The sequence below is a fragment of the Trichoplax adhaerens genome, genomic scaffold (assembly GCF_000150275.1).
Source record: "Trichoplax adhaerens TRIADscaffold_7 genomic scaffold, whole genome shotgun sequence".
Taxonomy (NCBI): Eukaryota; Metazoa; Placozoa; class Uniplacotomia; order Trichoplacea; family Trichoplacidae; genus Trichoplax; species Trichoplax adhaerens.
In genome coordinates this window covers 2,162,091-2,179,242 of record NW_002060949.1, presented here as the reverse complement: position 1 = coordinate 2,179,242, position 17,152 = coordinate 2,162,091, and the positions used below count along the sequence as shown (strand labels likewise).

The following is a 17,152-nucleotide window of genomic DNA, read 5'->3' as shown; positions in this document are numbered from 1 at the left end:
ATACAGACAGTATGTCATGGAAACTTTGATTAAAATTACTTCATATACAGCTCATTTACTTGGACTTAATTTCCGTTCATTTTCTTCAATGCTTTATATTTTACGTATGATGAGGATTTAATTAATAGAGAATACGCGTACGTCGAGAATTATGCGATCGTACTATACACAAAATAAGGTTAATTTCCGTTTCGTTATTATCAGCATTTATTCATAGGTCCATTCTGTGCTGAACATTTAATTAAGATTGAAAACTTCCTTACTAGTTTCTTGTTGTCTTATAGGTTAATTATTCCGTTCGTATCGAGTTCATTTATAGATTCTAATTTAATCGACATACAGTTATGTTGATATAACGTCAAAGAACCTCACTGTCTACTTTTAATAAATTCCATCTTGTTCATCATCTTCCCGACGTTATCCAACATTGAAGGCCTATTTCTTTGTGAAGTTCTACCGGAACAGATAGAAATAATAGTAAACCTTTTTTCAATTACATTGCTGTCTTATGATAAAGGCTTGATGTTTTCGCTTTATTTTCAATTCTACGAAAATAGTATTTTAGCGAAGCAGAGATGTAATAAGAAATAATTTCGATATGAGTTTCGCATTCGTTTAAGATAAAGATAGATTTTCACATAATAACAGAATCTGAGATTTTTAATTCATTTTATACCAATTTTTTCTTACTCAATTACATTACATACATATACCAGAATATTTTTTATTACAACGATTTATGATCACGAGCTTTTAGTAGAATAAATAGCACTCCATGATATTTAATTTACGTAACTCAATCTATATTATTGAGGTTGTTAGCGGACTTTATTTAATCGATCCATTGATTTATTTATCTATATTCAGAATACAAGTCAAAAAGCTCAACCCCGCAAAAATATAAAGCAAGTGATTCATTTCAAGCAATGATTTGAGTGACCGGAGAGTTGGATAGATAGAATATCCACTATATCCTCTCAATCATCGGCTATCGCTAAGAATAGTACTCGTCAGGAAGGCAGACTGAATCGAAATCACATCATGTCTGATAAACAGTTTGTCAATCAACAATCGGTGCCAGCTGGCTACACTTATGATAATCAAGCAATATGGCCGCAAGACAATCCTAATTTAGTTAATAGCCCTTCTAATCCTCGCAAAAGCAACGGTATTAAAAAGCAATATAGTCAACTGATCAAGAAAAATATTGCTAAGAAATTTATGCAAAGACGTGCAAGTGATATTAGCGATGACAGTATCAATCGACTTCATCATGCGGATCCAGGATTGCATGAAAATGGCCAAGAAAGCGCCGCTGAGCATTCATATAACATTACGTCGGTTACTCATATCCGCGATGAGAGTGGAGCATATAGTATTAGTAGGGTAGAATTAATGAAAACACCCGGTGTATCCATTGGTTTTTATATCCGTAATGGCGATGGATTCGATCGTTTGGATGGAATCTTTGTATCTAGAATTGCTCTAGGTAGTGTTGTCGATGTGAACAATTTAGTTCAAATTGGCGATGAATTACTCAATGTTAATAATGTCAGTGTTGCTGACATGACATTAGATGATGTCGTTGTTTTACTACGTAATCCAACTAAATTATCCTTGACACTAAAACGACGAGTTTCAACATCATGTCGTAATTCGCCTACTGAATTTATCAATCGCCCACAGCATTTAGAAACAAATCGCTACACAAGTTATCATCAACAGCAACAATTATTATCATCATCGAAAGGATTAGATCACAGTGGTAGCAATCATAATCATTATCCACGTCAACAACGACATCGGCATTCTGATCCTCAGCAACCATTTCTATCAAGTCATAATAATTCTCATCAATCCATGTCCAATCATCGTTCAACAACAAACCAACTCTTGGCTCCATCGCGTACAAAAAATAATCGGCGAAGCTCTGATCAATTCCCTGTATCTAGAAAAGGTATACCATCATCGCTAGAAATATTAAATGAAGGTTCCATCATCGATTATGGTGGCACAAATCATTCTAGTAATCGTACTCCAATGATCTCACCTGTTAACACTCGCTTTTATCAAACAGGGAACGATAGTTCGTATTTTTCAGCTACCGAATCCTACGATTCAACCAGTGAAAATTATAATTATAATTCCGATTCTTATCCTAATTCCAATCATGAAGATTCAGATACTCAACAAGATTCTATACCATCACCAAAAAGTAATCGAACCTGGAGAAGCCGTCAGTCGGATAGTCAACGTCGACATGGTGATGATATCAATCAAGCCGACAAGAATATTGCTCACTCGCTATTATCGCTACCATGTAATGAAGATCGCCGCCATTCATCGCCAATACTACCAGCTGCTACATTACCGGATCAACAAGTTATTCGACAAAACTCAGAATCAACATCAGAACGCGATCATGACGATATTGTTATGACTATTTCGTCGCAATCTGAAGCTGATAATAGTTCAATACAAAGTTCAGATGATTCAGTGCGGCCAGATACTTCGATTAGTTCAGACGAAGATGACTCCAGCAAAATGGCCAATAGCTTGGCTCAAAAAATGTCATTGCAATTGAATATCCGTAAACAGCTTACATTACCTATCATCGCTATCGATAGCGATTGTACTGATTCAGGAGCATCAACACCTGTATTAGAAACACCACCATCTAATCGCTCAAGCCCGTCACCTATTGGCGTACCATCTCCTTTAACGATGAGTATCGAAAATCCTCCATCTTCGGATCAACGAGAACGGTCTTATAGCGCTGACGATGATGAAATACCCAATAGTCAAAATGATAAGCCTGTCTTAGATACCAAAAAAATGACATTAACGCCTGGTATAGCTCGTGCTAATCTAGCGAAAAAGGAGAAGAAAAGATTTCGATTTAAAAATACAACTGATTTGCTAGGTGTCCCTCCACCAGTAGGTACACCAGTATTAAATGGTAAAGGGAAGAAAAAGTTCTCAAATAAACGTAATCGTTCTAAATCGCTCTCAGCTATTGTTGGCATGGGATTAGTTGCAGCCCAAGCATCCAGTATGCCATCCGATAATATGCCATCATCGACAAAGACAAAATCGACATATAGTAAAAAGAAGTTGTTTGCTAGCCCGAAATCCTCGCAACGTAAGCAAATATTGGATGTCTCTGGTATGCTGGGCATGTCTGGTAATAGCAATACAACCTCAAGTAATAAGAAATCGCAACGCTGTCCAAGTTATACACAATATGAATTAGATCATGATTTTATTGCTCATTTTAGTGAAGCCAAAGAATTAAGGGTTAGCCCTCCATCAGTGGATGGTAAAGAAGCCTTATTATCAGGTCGTTTAAGTGTCAATCTGTTATGTGGTAAAGATATGACATCAAGTGATAATGGTAATAATAATAATTGCAAACAACGTGATGTCTATTGCATTATTGAAGTAGATGGTGAAATTCAAGCTAAAACTAATAGTAAGCGTGGCACCACTCTATTCGAATGGGATGAATCGTTCGAGATTGATTTAGATTGTTGTCAATATGTCTCATTTAAGTGCTTTGTTGGCAATAGTAAAAGTACAAGATTGCATAATAAATCCTTGTTTGTAAGCGGCAATGTGAACTTTGCTAAATTGATCCATACTTATGGTCCTAATCATCAATTGGCATTACATACTAAGCCTTTCGGTGTCATCTATGCTAAATTTAATTTCGTTGGACAAGAATCAACGTTCCAGCGGCGCCCATCAGCACGAACTGCTGGAGTTTTTGGTGTTGATTTAGCAGCGGTAACACAACGTGAAGGTAATCAAGTACCTCAAATTGTTCAAAAATGTATAGCTGCTATTGAAGAGCGTGGCATGGATACTGTTGGCTTATACCGCTTATGTGGATCAGCTAAAAGGAAGCAAACTTTACGTACAGAATTTGAATTTAATGCCATGTCGGTCAATTTAGCTGATATTGAACGATATCCAGATATTAATGTTTTGACTGGTGTCTTGAAAGATTACTTACGCGAATTACCAGAGCCGTTGTTAACCAATGAATTGTATCCTACTTTATTTGATAATCCATGTATTTTAGAGAGTAAAGATTGCGACGCGACTATCTTAAACTTAATGAACTCATTACCTGAACCAAATCGTTCAACATTATCATTCATCTTGGACCATTTAGTTCGTGTTGGAAAGTTCGAGGATAGTAATAAAATGAGTTTTCATAATTTGGCTATCTGTTTTGGCCCAGTTTTAATGTGTTCTAGTAAAGATACTACCAATGGTATTGATTCAAAGTCAGTAAATAGGTCTATTCCATTGCAATCATTAACGCAAGATTTTAGACAGCATATTATCATTTTAGAGAGAATATTACAAGTATGGAGTGAATATATGGATAAGGGAAAAGTACCGTTCACGCAAACAGTTGAAAAAGAGAAGGATGGAAAAGCTGCAACAATTCCATCTTTTAATGATACCGATTCAGATGATGAATCGGATAGTTATGTGTAATAGTAGTTAAGACGATAGTTATTACTGGTTATTGATCACGTTACAAAATAACTACGGGTAATAATGTAGTTGATCCGGTTATATTCTATATGTAGGTGTACTCACCTAATGTATATATATATATATATACAGTATATACGTTTATATTTTATATGCAATATCGTAGGAAACAACGTCAAAAAACAATCTAAATCCTTGTTGCATTAGATTGGCCTCTTTCTTTATAAGGTATAAGCCGAATCCACACACCCAACTGTGCATTCAATATATAATTTGCATACATTGCACAGCCAAGTCTGAGGCTTGTCATTCGGCGATCATAATTGTGTCATCAAAACGTTGTGTTGTAACTGTAATGCAAAAATTTTTCATCATTTCTGAATGATAGGTTAAAAAATGAAGATTTATCGCTGTTGCTATTCTCTTATTGTGCTATTCTAAAGATATAAATTATTATTAGAGATATACGTATTTTCGTTACAAATTGAAGGCCTAGATTCATTTGTTGTATAATCATCAAGAGATAGAAAACTGTCATTACTAATTCATTTCAGCAAGCTGTAACCATGGATGGACACAATCTGTTACATGACACCAAATTTAGCATTTTATTTATGGAATATTTAGATTAGCTCGTAGTTTACTTTTAGTTACTATACGTCCATTTACAGCTTGTACAATGCAAATTACATGGTCTTTGTTTCCAATGCTACTTTGATTTTTCAAACAGATCGATCAAGATGTCTTTTAATCATTATTCTACTGTCTATAATCATTTTTATCTACAATATTATTCTACTGTACGTTTTGGATATTTGATAGAGTATAAATATTCTACTACAAATTTATCGATATGGTACTTTATTACAGTATGATCCATCAATATTGTTGTACTGTATGTTTATTGGTATGCAGTGTAGTGTATATCTATATATACTGTACTGTATATATCCATAATTTATAGCTTACATCACAACTTGATGATGATTGTAGGCAAGTAACATGGTCATTTTCATGTTTATAACATAAGAATAAAATTACGTATTTATGATTGTATAATACTGGAGTATTATTTTTATTATGGTCTACAGCACAAGTGCCATTTCTACAATATCAGCTATAGCGAGGTGCTAAAGGTCTTTTCTCACGTACGGAATAGGATTGATTTCATTACTGATTGATATCTACCTACACCAAGGACTGTTAGATGCGGTGTCATTGAGTAGTCCCTGCCTGCACCTGTGAGAATATTCAATTACAATATTGATCTTAGCCTGTGCAAACATGTAACTATGGCAATTATTTTAAAAGTTGACGTTTTCATCATGTGCTAGCCATAGAGATACAGTGGAGCACATGAAAAATTTGAGTTTCAATCTTAATATTAGTATCCCAGTATGACTTGTAGTCCATGACAGAGCAGTGCAATGAAAGACTTTTATAACACTGATCAAATTGCGAAGAGATCTCTCTTTTTTGTACGATTTTAGTAAACTTGATATGACTTTTATAGTGATACTACCGATGACTGTACAGTAGACCATAGGAGAATAGCAAAAGTTGTTGGAATCATTGCTTACCCCCTCTCAACTGAGATGTTAACTATTGCACACCGACAATATTTCAAAATTTTGTTAATTTACACACTTTTAGTACTCGCGCAAGACGAATTGACGCAACGTCCAATAGATGTTCTAAATTCGGCCATTTGTTTTTGACGGACTGAAATACGCGCCACGTACTCTGACGTATAGTGTGACGTACAGTGTGACGTACAGTGCAATTTCTTTTGTTTTCGGATATCAGTGTAATGATATGTCTACTTCTACTTCTAAACTGAGACGAGAGAGAGCTGTTTCACAGAAGAGAACTTTATTACTCTAAGTCTATCAGGTACAAAAGAGAGAGAGAGAGAGAGAGGGAGATACTGCTACACAGAGAAAGGATTCTCAACCCAATACGCTAATACACATACAGTACTGTACAGTATATGTATACTATATACTGTACCAAGGACCGGAAACGCTTGTTCGCTATTACTAATAATCCACTGCGCACAAAATGAACTTATGCGCATGCCCTGTGCAGGTCGATCGATTTCTCGGGGTATGACATATACAGTACTGTATATGTATACCATATACTGTAGCATGGACAGGAACCGCTTGTTCGCTATTACTAATAATCCACTGCTGCACAAAATGAACTTATGCGCATGCCCTGTGCAAGTCGATCGATTTTCTAGGTATGATTAAAGCATAGCTATCAAATTGACGCTTGAAAAGTAACGTTGAAAACCATGTAAACTTGAAAACTGTATCACGTCTTTCATTTTCAAGACGTTGAACTTGTTCTATAACCGTTTACTTGAAAACCACTGTATCACGTCCAGATTTCGCTCTTCTGTAATTTGGCAGAAGTGTCAATTTAAATGCTAGCTAGGCTTTTAATTACACCCGGCAAAATCCATTGACTTCCACGGGGCATGCGCAAGGGATCATTTTGTGAGGGAGTGTAATAACAGGGATTAACAGGCTGATTCTTTCACTGGTTATTTCAAGTGTATCGCACATCTATAATGGTACACGATACTGTCTGCGATTGACGTCTAAATTAGCTGCTATTAGCCTGCTAGCTTGGTTTTGTGCAGCATGGTATAAAAAAATGATAAGCTTGCACATTGATTTTACGCTGTGGTCGTTTCCTGTCAGTAGTCCCTGTCAGTACAGTAGTGAACAGAGCATGATTACTCCCAGAAAAGAAGACCAATAACATCCCTAACTAACATGAAAGAACTCAAGATCAATCTGCAGTAGGACGTCTACACAGTGTACAGTCTACAGTGTACAGTACAGCAGTGTACTGTATTGTAGCCTACTTCTGTACAGAGGTCACCTCGATTGACCTCCATCATGATCCCAACATCCATTGCGGTAAGAAAATGGAGATGACGTTACCATTGAGAGTGACACTAATTTGGACATCCACACAGCCATACATTTGCACGCCAATGGCAATGGCCTGTTACAGTACTCTATACACATGGGCTACTATATTGGACACTACCCTGTCATACAAGACCTAGCATATTGAGCGATACTGGCAAAGTTTTCATCATTTGAAGATCTCGCCCCGCTACCGGCGTAAGAAATTATTTTGACGACATCGATTGGGTAAAGCGTTAGCGATCCAATCGATAAATTGAAATTATTTCAAGTCGAATACATCGAACTGGGCTCAGTTTGAGCTATTTTCAGCAATGGCCGATGTCGACACCAATCAGATAGCTACCGATGTCATGAGCGAGAAGGAATTGCAATGGTCTGATCTGGATGGATTGCAAGTATTTGACGAAAATGGCGCTACCCTCAACTTTGGAGATCTTTACAAGAATCAAAAAACGATCATCGTTTTTGTTCGTGTAAGTTTATTCCGAGATCAACTTCCACCCTTCTATTAGTAGTGCCGTTTTTAGCCTCTTTGAGTATAAACTAGTAATTTAATATTAATAATTAGGACTGTATATCGTAGGTATGCGTAGTAAATCATGTGAAAAAGAGATGGATGATTAAGCACAAAGCGGCTTTGTTTTCTTTACAAGACAACGATGCATTTGCTGATCATTATTGCATGACTATACGCCCATCCATCGACAACATCGCCATTTCCAGTCCAAAATAAGAATACTTTTACTACCCAATAGGCATATCATGTACACTGTACAGTATTACGTGTACATAAGCTTATTATTATACACTTTTAGGCATGGGTTAGAACGGCAGGCGTGCACGGTATTGATTGATTCATTCATCGTTAAAACAGGACTATGCATACTGTGCAGCAGCATGTTGGCGCTTAATAAAGAATTATAATTGTTGAACGAGTGCTTGTGGTTTTCAAAATTCTTCACTGCAAAATTACGATATTTTTCCTTGATAGTCTTATTGACCTAGAGACCGATCATACAACGTACACTATATTCTACGGTACATTAATAAAATAATAATATTGCGGTACAGTATAATGAAACCTTATAAGCATGGAGGATACCTAGAAAGAATTCCATCAACAGTTAGGGTTAACCACTACCGGGATATCCTCAGGCACAAACAACTTTAAGAATATACAGTAGTTATCTCGTTGTACTATTCCTAAATTCTTAGCACTTTCCTTTCAAGTGCTGTACAGTAATGTAACCAACGACAAACCAAATACATCAATGTTAATGGAACTAATTGTAATACGTACTGCAAGATAAATGGGAAAGATATTGTAGTATAATATAATAACTTGAAGTATTCATTTGGTTGTATGTAATTTTGTACATGTCAGAACTTTGGATTGAAAATTTCTTTTATAACTATATACTTCTTTTTGACTATATCTATGAAAAAACATGGATAGCATTTCCTCTGATACATATGCAAAGAATATGTCGAAGGTAAATCTTGAAATGATATAAAAATAGAGGAATCATTGTTTTTCTGATTATGAATCATTTTCTAGTCTCTACTCAATAGTAATTGCTGCGATGTTTTCACATTACGCCTTGATGCATTCACAAACATACATTTTCAACTTCATAAGGCGTCTAGTCATCACTTTTTGTGAGATACGTTGCTTAATTAATTTATACAACAATGAGTACTAATTCAAATTATATTCTGATGGTACAATCGTCCCAACTTAGCAAACGTTTTATAAATTATGTTACACAGTACTAATCACGATCATTAATTATCCATTATACCAGCATTTCATTAATGTGAAATCTAGCTGTTGATTGATCTCATTGACAGTTGAACGTATATTCGTATTATTTTTTCTTCTTCTTAATTCATTTTTTTAAATTCTTTATCATAAGAAAAGGAACGTCACATTTGTTCCCCTAGTTAACTTTAATTTGTCTTTAAAAAAATATCAATTCTTACAGCATTAAATTTTAAATTAATTTTCATCAATGATAAACAATGACTGCATAGAAATCATTGTATTTTTTACGTCGTCGAAGAAACATATACAGTACACTCGTATTCAACAATAACAGTTATTATACGTGATTGCAAAGACTGTATTCATAAATGCACTGCAATGTTCTCTTGGTATTTAAAATCACATTTTTATTTCTTCTTTTTTATTAATAGATTTGGCTAAAATACCGCAAGAATCTTTAGCGGTTAGTAAAACTAATATTGCATAATCCAGTTATTGGCAATAGAGTGTAAATACTTGATTAGAATATTTTTGATTTATTCTTACGATTATGTATCGACTGAAATTCTATATTTGATAGGTACAAAATTTGCTTCTAGTCTATTACGCGAGTCCTGTATTCTAATAATTAAATGAATACAACACTTTAGTGTTTACAAGTATAAACCATCATAGTGTTGCATAAGAGAAAATGATTAACTATCCTAGTCATTAGTTAACTAACAAACACATTTATCACAAATGAATGATACAAGTAGATTATCATGAAATAGATCGAAAGTGTTTTTGATAATACTATCCACCAATTGATCGAAAGATTGCTTGTAAATTGGTATTGTGTGTACTAATCAGCGTGGGGAACGTAAAACAGTTGCTTCTTCCTCATCCATACCATGAGCTACTGTTCCAATGAAAGCCTTGTGCTACCTATGAACATTGCAACAAACTTCGCTTCTCTAAAGATTATATTATCATTACTATAGAAAGCCAACGTTCGACTTGCTGTGATTGGATGTGCCAAACACACTTTCATCAAGGTGATTGATCAATAACACCTCTAAACTTATGCTCTTGTAATACTGTAACTCAATTTGTACAAATTGTTCACGAACGGCTCAAATTTGATAAGCTATCACGTATTTTTTCTACAATAACTAGAACTTTCGTAAGGTAACTGGCTATCAGCATGATATGTACAGCGATCCACAGACGACCGTCTATTCCAAACTAGGCATGATAAGAACTCTCTCTACTGGAGCATCAGGTAATAAAATACCAAAGTGAACCATCAATTGATAGCCAGTAAACCTTAAGTAGCCTAATAGCATAGATATGGGTTATAAAATAGACGAATAAGAAATTGATCTTGACAATAGGATCAGAACATGTCAGATCATCTGTTGCATCAGGCTTAGCAAATTCGTTATGGCGAACTATGAAATCAATGAGTTCTCAAGGTGATGTTAAGCAGCAAGGTGGACAACTTATAGTTGGACCTGGTAGGTTGAATTTGTATTAATTCTTTCAACAATTGTTCGTAACTATGCCACCGTAATTTTAATTGTGAGCTATAGTATCGATCATGTATCATCTTAGAGTAAAATTGACAAATTGCTATGTTCATGATGCGGATCTTTCTACTATTTCAGGTAATGTTTTGAAATACCTCCATATTGATGGCGGTACATTTGATCACACCCCAATTAACAAATTACTCAGTATGGCCGATGTAGCAAATGTTGAATTTAAAAAACATTAATCGATCAAAGACTGAGTTTACTGCTCTTACAGCACTTGATTATTGTTGCCTAAAGCGGACGCTCATGTGTTGTTAATGATAAACTACCAATGAAGTTGTACATTTGAAATCCATTTGATATTGGCAAAATGTATAACCGATGACTACTGTAGTTTATATTATCAATTCTTGGGCACTATGACTCGCGCTTTTGGTCAACTTTTCATCTCATATACGTTCAATATATAGTATTTACGACACTAATGTTTGCAGTAATAGAGTAGATCGCTAATATTTAGTCGAAGTACCCTTCTGTGTTTTAATTTCCATGTTTATAAAGTTTGATACCTGTATACTTCTACATTGTAATATATGATAAAAATGAATTGTAGCATTCTAGACCTAGCTGAAATGTAGATATACAGAATATTAACGTCACTACGTGGTATATCTAAAATATAGTCAGGAAAAATCCTAGTACAATTGCTTTGCATTGATTATCTAATATACGCGCATAAGAATAAAATTGTGTTTTATGTGTGCATAAAAGCCAAAAAAACATTATAGCTTGCATAAGTACAGTAGCTTGTCGCTACATTTAATTCCTAATAAAGAATGATTAAAACGTAAGTAGTTATTAGACGGTAAAAAGTGAATCCAACTGCACCGGTTTTTGGACATGTGTGAAAACAACAATTTTTAAATCAGCCTTGGTCACTCCTAAGCATTCTCGCTAACAGTCGATTAATTGAGGTAAAAGACGCTACCTCTTCCCGTTATGGGTACAACAAATTGCTTAACTGAAGGTAATTTAAAACCCTCCCTACCATCATCTGTATTACAGTATGTGCCCTCGATTATGTCCTACAGTAGTCACACCAGCCAGTGATAACCTTTCACTTTATTCCCTTCGATCTCGTCGTAAGTTTACGATTTACGTCACGAGTAAATTTTTTAACAACCAGGCGCTTAGCTGTAAATTGGTTAGATGTATGCAATAATTACTACGTACAACCTTTCAAGAATGCTAAGAAACCGTTGTATTACTTGTATAGCATGAAATCAGTACCTCTAGCAATCATCCAATATAAGGGTGTCTATGAAAGGAATTAAGGACCGAAAAAATCTCTTATACAGTGCCAAGAAAAAATACAATGGTCCATCCACACGGCCAGCGTACTTGTCCATACTGCATTAAATCTCTCAACTTGAAATATAGTACAGTGTATACTGTATCACAATCCTCTAGTATGAGCATAATCTAGTGCTTGTATTCTCATAATAGGTTAATAACTGAATGCCCGCAGTTGGTGTTCTATTGATAGCTATTCGGGTAAGCCAATTTCAGCTTCCTGGTTTTTAAGTAGTCCCTTGTCAACCTCATACTGAACGCATATAGGATTTTATAAAGCGAAGAGAGCGAGGGGCTACACGTATAATATACGAGTAGTCGGCTAGGTACCTGCACCCCACTTGTTGCACCCAAACGAGTTTAGTGTAGCTTTAGTGGACCAACTTGACAGCATTACTGATCCGTTAATTAGTTGCAGTCCAATATACGAGTAGACCCAAGGTTAATAAATCAAATTGTGTGGCTATTTTCAGCCTTTCCGCAATGGCAGGAGTCGACACCAATCAAATTTCCGCTGAGGTGACAGACGAGAAACAACTCGAATGGTCCAAAATTGATGGATTACCAGTGTTTGACGAAAATGGTGCTACTCTAAAATTTGGAGATCTTTACAGGGATCAGTTAAGCATCATCGTTTTCGTTCGTGTACGTTTATTACACTCTTAAGATAGTTAAATGTTGCTTTAATCTTTCTTTAGACATCCTATACAAAGATATGAAATTACGATTGCTTATCTATACGCTCTAATTGAATTTTGAAAGGAAACACGAAATACCATTTTATCCAAAATAACTATTTTGCACTCTGTTTTATGTCATACATTATACACTATCTAGTATCTTACTACTAAAGTAGACAGTGACGATGCTGGTAAACTGGTTCTACACTTCTCTCTAGTCTAAAATAAACGTCAGACGTGATTTAAACCGTTAAAGATACACTATACGTAGATCATATATAGAGTCTAGCGAACACCACTAATTTCCGAAAAATAAAATAATAATTACCCCATTAATAAGCATATAATCTGTAGCATTGGCTGATCATAATTATTAACTAGGGTAGTTATAAAATGATAAGATGTTTACTTTCAGCAAATAGACAATGAGTCTAACACTTGAGGCTTCAAATCTTGCAGATGAGACAATTATACTAATTAAAATTTATAATCTTAAAGGCATAACCAGTTCACTTAGTTTGACAAAAATATATCAAGTCTGAAGACAACCCTGTTCTGTATATCGATATTTGCTTGATTAGGTACAGTAGAATACGCTATTTATTTACGATAGACAAGAATACGCCAAGTTTGAAGATAATTCTATTCTCTATACCGATAATATTATCGATATTTGCCTGATTAGGGGTGTTATAGGATACACTATTAACTTTCGATAGAACGTAAATTGCATTGGAAATACTGTATCAGCCTTAATTTTCTTGTAGTTCCTCGTCTATCAACTTTCGTGATCCACTGACTTCGTGACGATGATATCCGTCAAGAATTTTTATCATTAAGTTTAACTTCTGCTGGCAGTAGTATCTGTATAGTAATCTCTAGTTTAGAACTGTAAGACCGAAGCACAAGGCTTATGCGCAATACATTAATTATTACTGTAGAAGTTAGACTTCTTTGCGATTTCAAATACGGTTTTGATCACTTTCGGATAGCTTCTATAATTATACCACTATAGAATCACATTTTACGGTACTAACTACATCCCTTTCCTTATATGACATCTTTTAAGAACAAAATATGATAAGCACGTAAGCTGCGTTAAAAATCAAATCAATATTTATCAGAACATTCTAGACATAAATGTCTAATACAGTGTCCTGTAATGACCTTATTCTTAGTATTAGTATTACTCTATAAAGTAATGTAAATTAACGACACACTATATATTTTAAAGCAGCGGATTAATCTTACTGTGCTAATTTAAAACTTTCGTTTAGTTATTATTCTTTAACTATCCTAAAAATTGATAGAATTCTTATAATTTATACTCCTTTATGAACACAAATATCGTGGAAAGCATTTCCTCTGATACGTATGTAAAGAATATGTCGAAGGTAAATCTATGAGATAGCACGAATCTAAACTAAATTATTTTTCTAACCTTTCCGTACTCCCTATAAATAACCTTGTAAATAAGTTCTTATGAATATATAGTCCGAAATTAGGACGAGTTAATTCAACCTACTGCATACTCTTTTAATATGCTGTTGCAGATTTATTTGTAGTAGGGTATATATAGATGTATTAAATTGTTGGTGACATAAATTAATTTATTGATTAGAGTAATATTTTGATACTATGACAATTCTAAGTTAGCGCACACCGTACATGCTATTAAATGAATTAAAGTGTGAATCTAGCTAATAATTTATTGTACATTTTCTTTCACTCTTAATTAATTTTTGATCCTATATACTATATAATAATAACAGGGCATTTCCTATCCAACTTCTTTTGATTTGTTTTTTAAAATGGCAATCATTACAACGTTAAAATTTTAAATTAGCTGTAATCAATATCGAGTACTTACTGTACAAAAATCATTATCAAAGTATTTTAATTACTATTAAAGAATTATGGATATCAAATATTCATGAATTGTTATTATCGTACATAATGGTCGAAACTATTCACAAACGCTGTGCAGTAATTATCATAATATTGAAATCTTATTTTCATTTCTTTCTACTTTATGGATAGATTTGGCCAAAATACCGCAAGAATCTTTAGCGGTTAGTAAAACCAATACAGGATAACTCAGTTCGTGGTGGAATGATGCAAGCTCTCACATCAAAATATTCTATATATTTTCTTAAGATTATATATCCACAAAATTTTTATCTACAGAAATTTACTAATGTATATTATGCTCTTAGTGAGCTATAAATCAATTTAATGAAGATAGTAAATGATAAAGATTGTTAAAAATTCAGTATTTATAAATATAAATTACCATAATATCCAGTGAAAGAAACGATAAAATACCCTAGCTATCAGTTATCATATTAATATTAAATTTATCACTACCTTAAATGCTATGCGGAAATATAATCATTGTGTACGAGTATCGAATGTTTTGATTCCATAGTCGATTAATTCAACGCAAGAAGCTTAGGTTATAATATTATGCAGAAGGAGTCCTGATGAGTATATTTTCAAAAACTAATTGCTCATTCTTGCATTCTAGAATATAATTCTTCGATTAAAATCTTGCTGTGTATATAAGTATTCTAAGAGGTCTTACGCTTTTCTTAAGGTTAATTTATGCTACTATCATTACTGTTGAATAATTTTATAGGAAGCCAACGTTCGACTTATAGTAATTGGGTGTGGAAAGCCTAACTTTATAAAGGTGACCAGCCAATAACGTCCTCTTAAATAATTTCCCTACTATGCTACAAATATAACTCATATTTGTAATTGGAAAACCGCTCAAATTAAATAATCCGTTATGGCCCTTCTTTTGAATAACTAGAAATTTCGTCAGGAAACTGGCTATAACCATGATATGTACTGCGATCCACAGAGGACCATCTATTCAAAATTAGGCATGGCAACAACCCTTGCACATGCAGCACCAAGTAATGACATTGCAAAGCAAACAATTAATTTGTAGCTAGTAGCCCTTGAGTAACTCGATATGGGTCATAAAATTGAAAAATAAAAATCTTTGATATAGGGTCAGAACATATCAAATCATCTGAATTATCAGGCCTAGCCAAGTCGATATGGAGAGGTATCAAATCGATGAGATTTCAAGGTAAAGTTACGCAGCAAGGTGGACAACTTGTAGTCGGACCTGGTAAGTATTGCTTTATGAATTTATTGAAATACGATAAATCTCTTTTCTATTCGAAGATTATTTCTAATTATCCGAACATAATTTTAAGAATACTCTTGTTTTTAAAATCAATTAATTATCAAAGTTCTATAATCATGAAAAGTAGATATTTACTTTCCTGCCTTCTACTATTTTCAGGTAATATCTTGAAATACTTCCATACTGATATCGGAACGTTTGATCACACCCCGATAAACAAATTGCTTACTGTAGCAAACGTAGCAAACATTAATTTCACTCAACATTAATCAAAGGAGGACCGCATTTACTGGTAAAACTTAGTTATAGCTATCTAAAGCTTAAAATGTCCAAGTGCTGATAATACTAAACTGCTAATGAAGTTGTGCATTTGAAATCCATTTGATGTTGGCAAAATGCATAATTGATGGTTACAGTTTATATCATCGATACTAGGACAATATAGCTCACACTTTGATTGTACTCTACTCTTTTCCCCTGTATACGTTACATATACACACATTTATGCCGTTAATATTTACAGTCAGGTATATTAGATATCTAACACTTAGTATGAGAGCATTCCTCTTCCAAATTAACTAATTACAGTAGTTATAAAAGTTGCCATATATATCATTCTAAGTTGTAATACGAGGTAAAAAAAAACTGCAACTACGTAGAGCTGGCTACAATGTAGTTTTAAAAAAAGGTATTCATACCACTGTAGTCTGCTTAAACTGCTATTAATATGGATAACGTATCTTACAATACCTGACATTAGGTAATGAAATCATATGCATGTTCATGTACACGTATAACAAAGTAATATTATGGTGTTAACAACAGATTATCGCTGTATTTAATCCCTAATAAAGATATGGTTCAACACCAATAACTATTGCTGGATCTACTCACTGATAAGGAGAATTGGTTATTAAATTTAGTTTATGCTCGAAAGTTGAGTTAATCAGCGAATATTAAAATCCTGAGTGAGGATACCGGCACCTTGTACGGCATAAATATCGTAGATACAAGATCATTCAATTACTAATGGCCGATACGATAAATGATGCAATTGTTCCAAATTACTAGTCGATCCCTCGCTCGTTAGACTTCGCGTAATATATTGACACTTTTTAGTTTACTGTATAATTTATCACTGACTCATAAACAAACCTAAAATAGTTAGCTAATCTTAGCGTAATAAATGTAGTAGAAATATCTATGTATGAGGTAGATTT

General features: G+C 34.1%; 3 protein-coding genes across 3 annotated transcripts; all 3 read left to right on the top strand.

Annotated features, from left to right (window-relative positions):
- Window positions 1-1,041: 1,041 nt before the first annotated feature.
- On the top strand, window positions 1,042-4,509 carry TRIADDRAFT_58026 (uncharacterized protein; the record flags this gene model as incomplete). Its single annotated transcript, XM_002114294.1, has 1 exon — window positions 1,042-4,509. One exon carries the CDS (start codon window positions 1,042-1,044, stop codon window positions 4,507-4,509), a length of 3,468 nt encoding a protein of 1,155 aa, XP_002114330.1.
- A 3,259-nt stretch (window positions 4,510-7,768) lies between these two features.
- TRIADDRAFT_58025 (uncharacterized protein) lies at window positions 7,769-10,981 on the top strand (the record flags this gene model as incomplete). Its single annotated transcript, XM_002114293.1, has 7 exons — window positions 7,769-7,930; window positions 8,273-8,300; window positions 9,654-9,685; window positions 10,206-10,259; window positions 10,381-10,486; window positions 10,599-10,721; window positions 10,872-10,981. The coding sequence occupies 7 exons, from the start codon at window positions 7,769-7,771 to the stop codon at window positions 10,979-10,981; spliced, it is 615 nt and encodes a 204-aa protein (XP_002114329.1).
- Window positions 10,982-12,575: 1,594 nt separating this feature from the next.
- On the top strand, window positions 12,576-16,751 carry TRIADDRAFT_58024 (uncharacterized protein; the record flags this gene model as incomplete). Its single annotated transcript, XM_002114292.1, has 7 exons — window positions 12,576-12,737; window positions 14,083-14,166; window positions 15,300-15,368; window positions 15,411-15,464; window positions 15,588-15,693; window positions 15,792-15,914; window positions 16,693-16,751. The coding sequence occupies 7 exons, from the start codon at window positions 12,576-12,578 to the stop codon at window positions 16,749-16,751; spliced, it is 657 nt and encodes a 218-aa protein (XP_002114328.1).
- Between the last annotated feature and the right edge of the window lie 401 nt (window positions 16,752-17,152).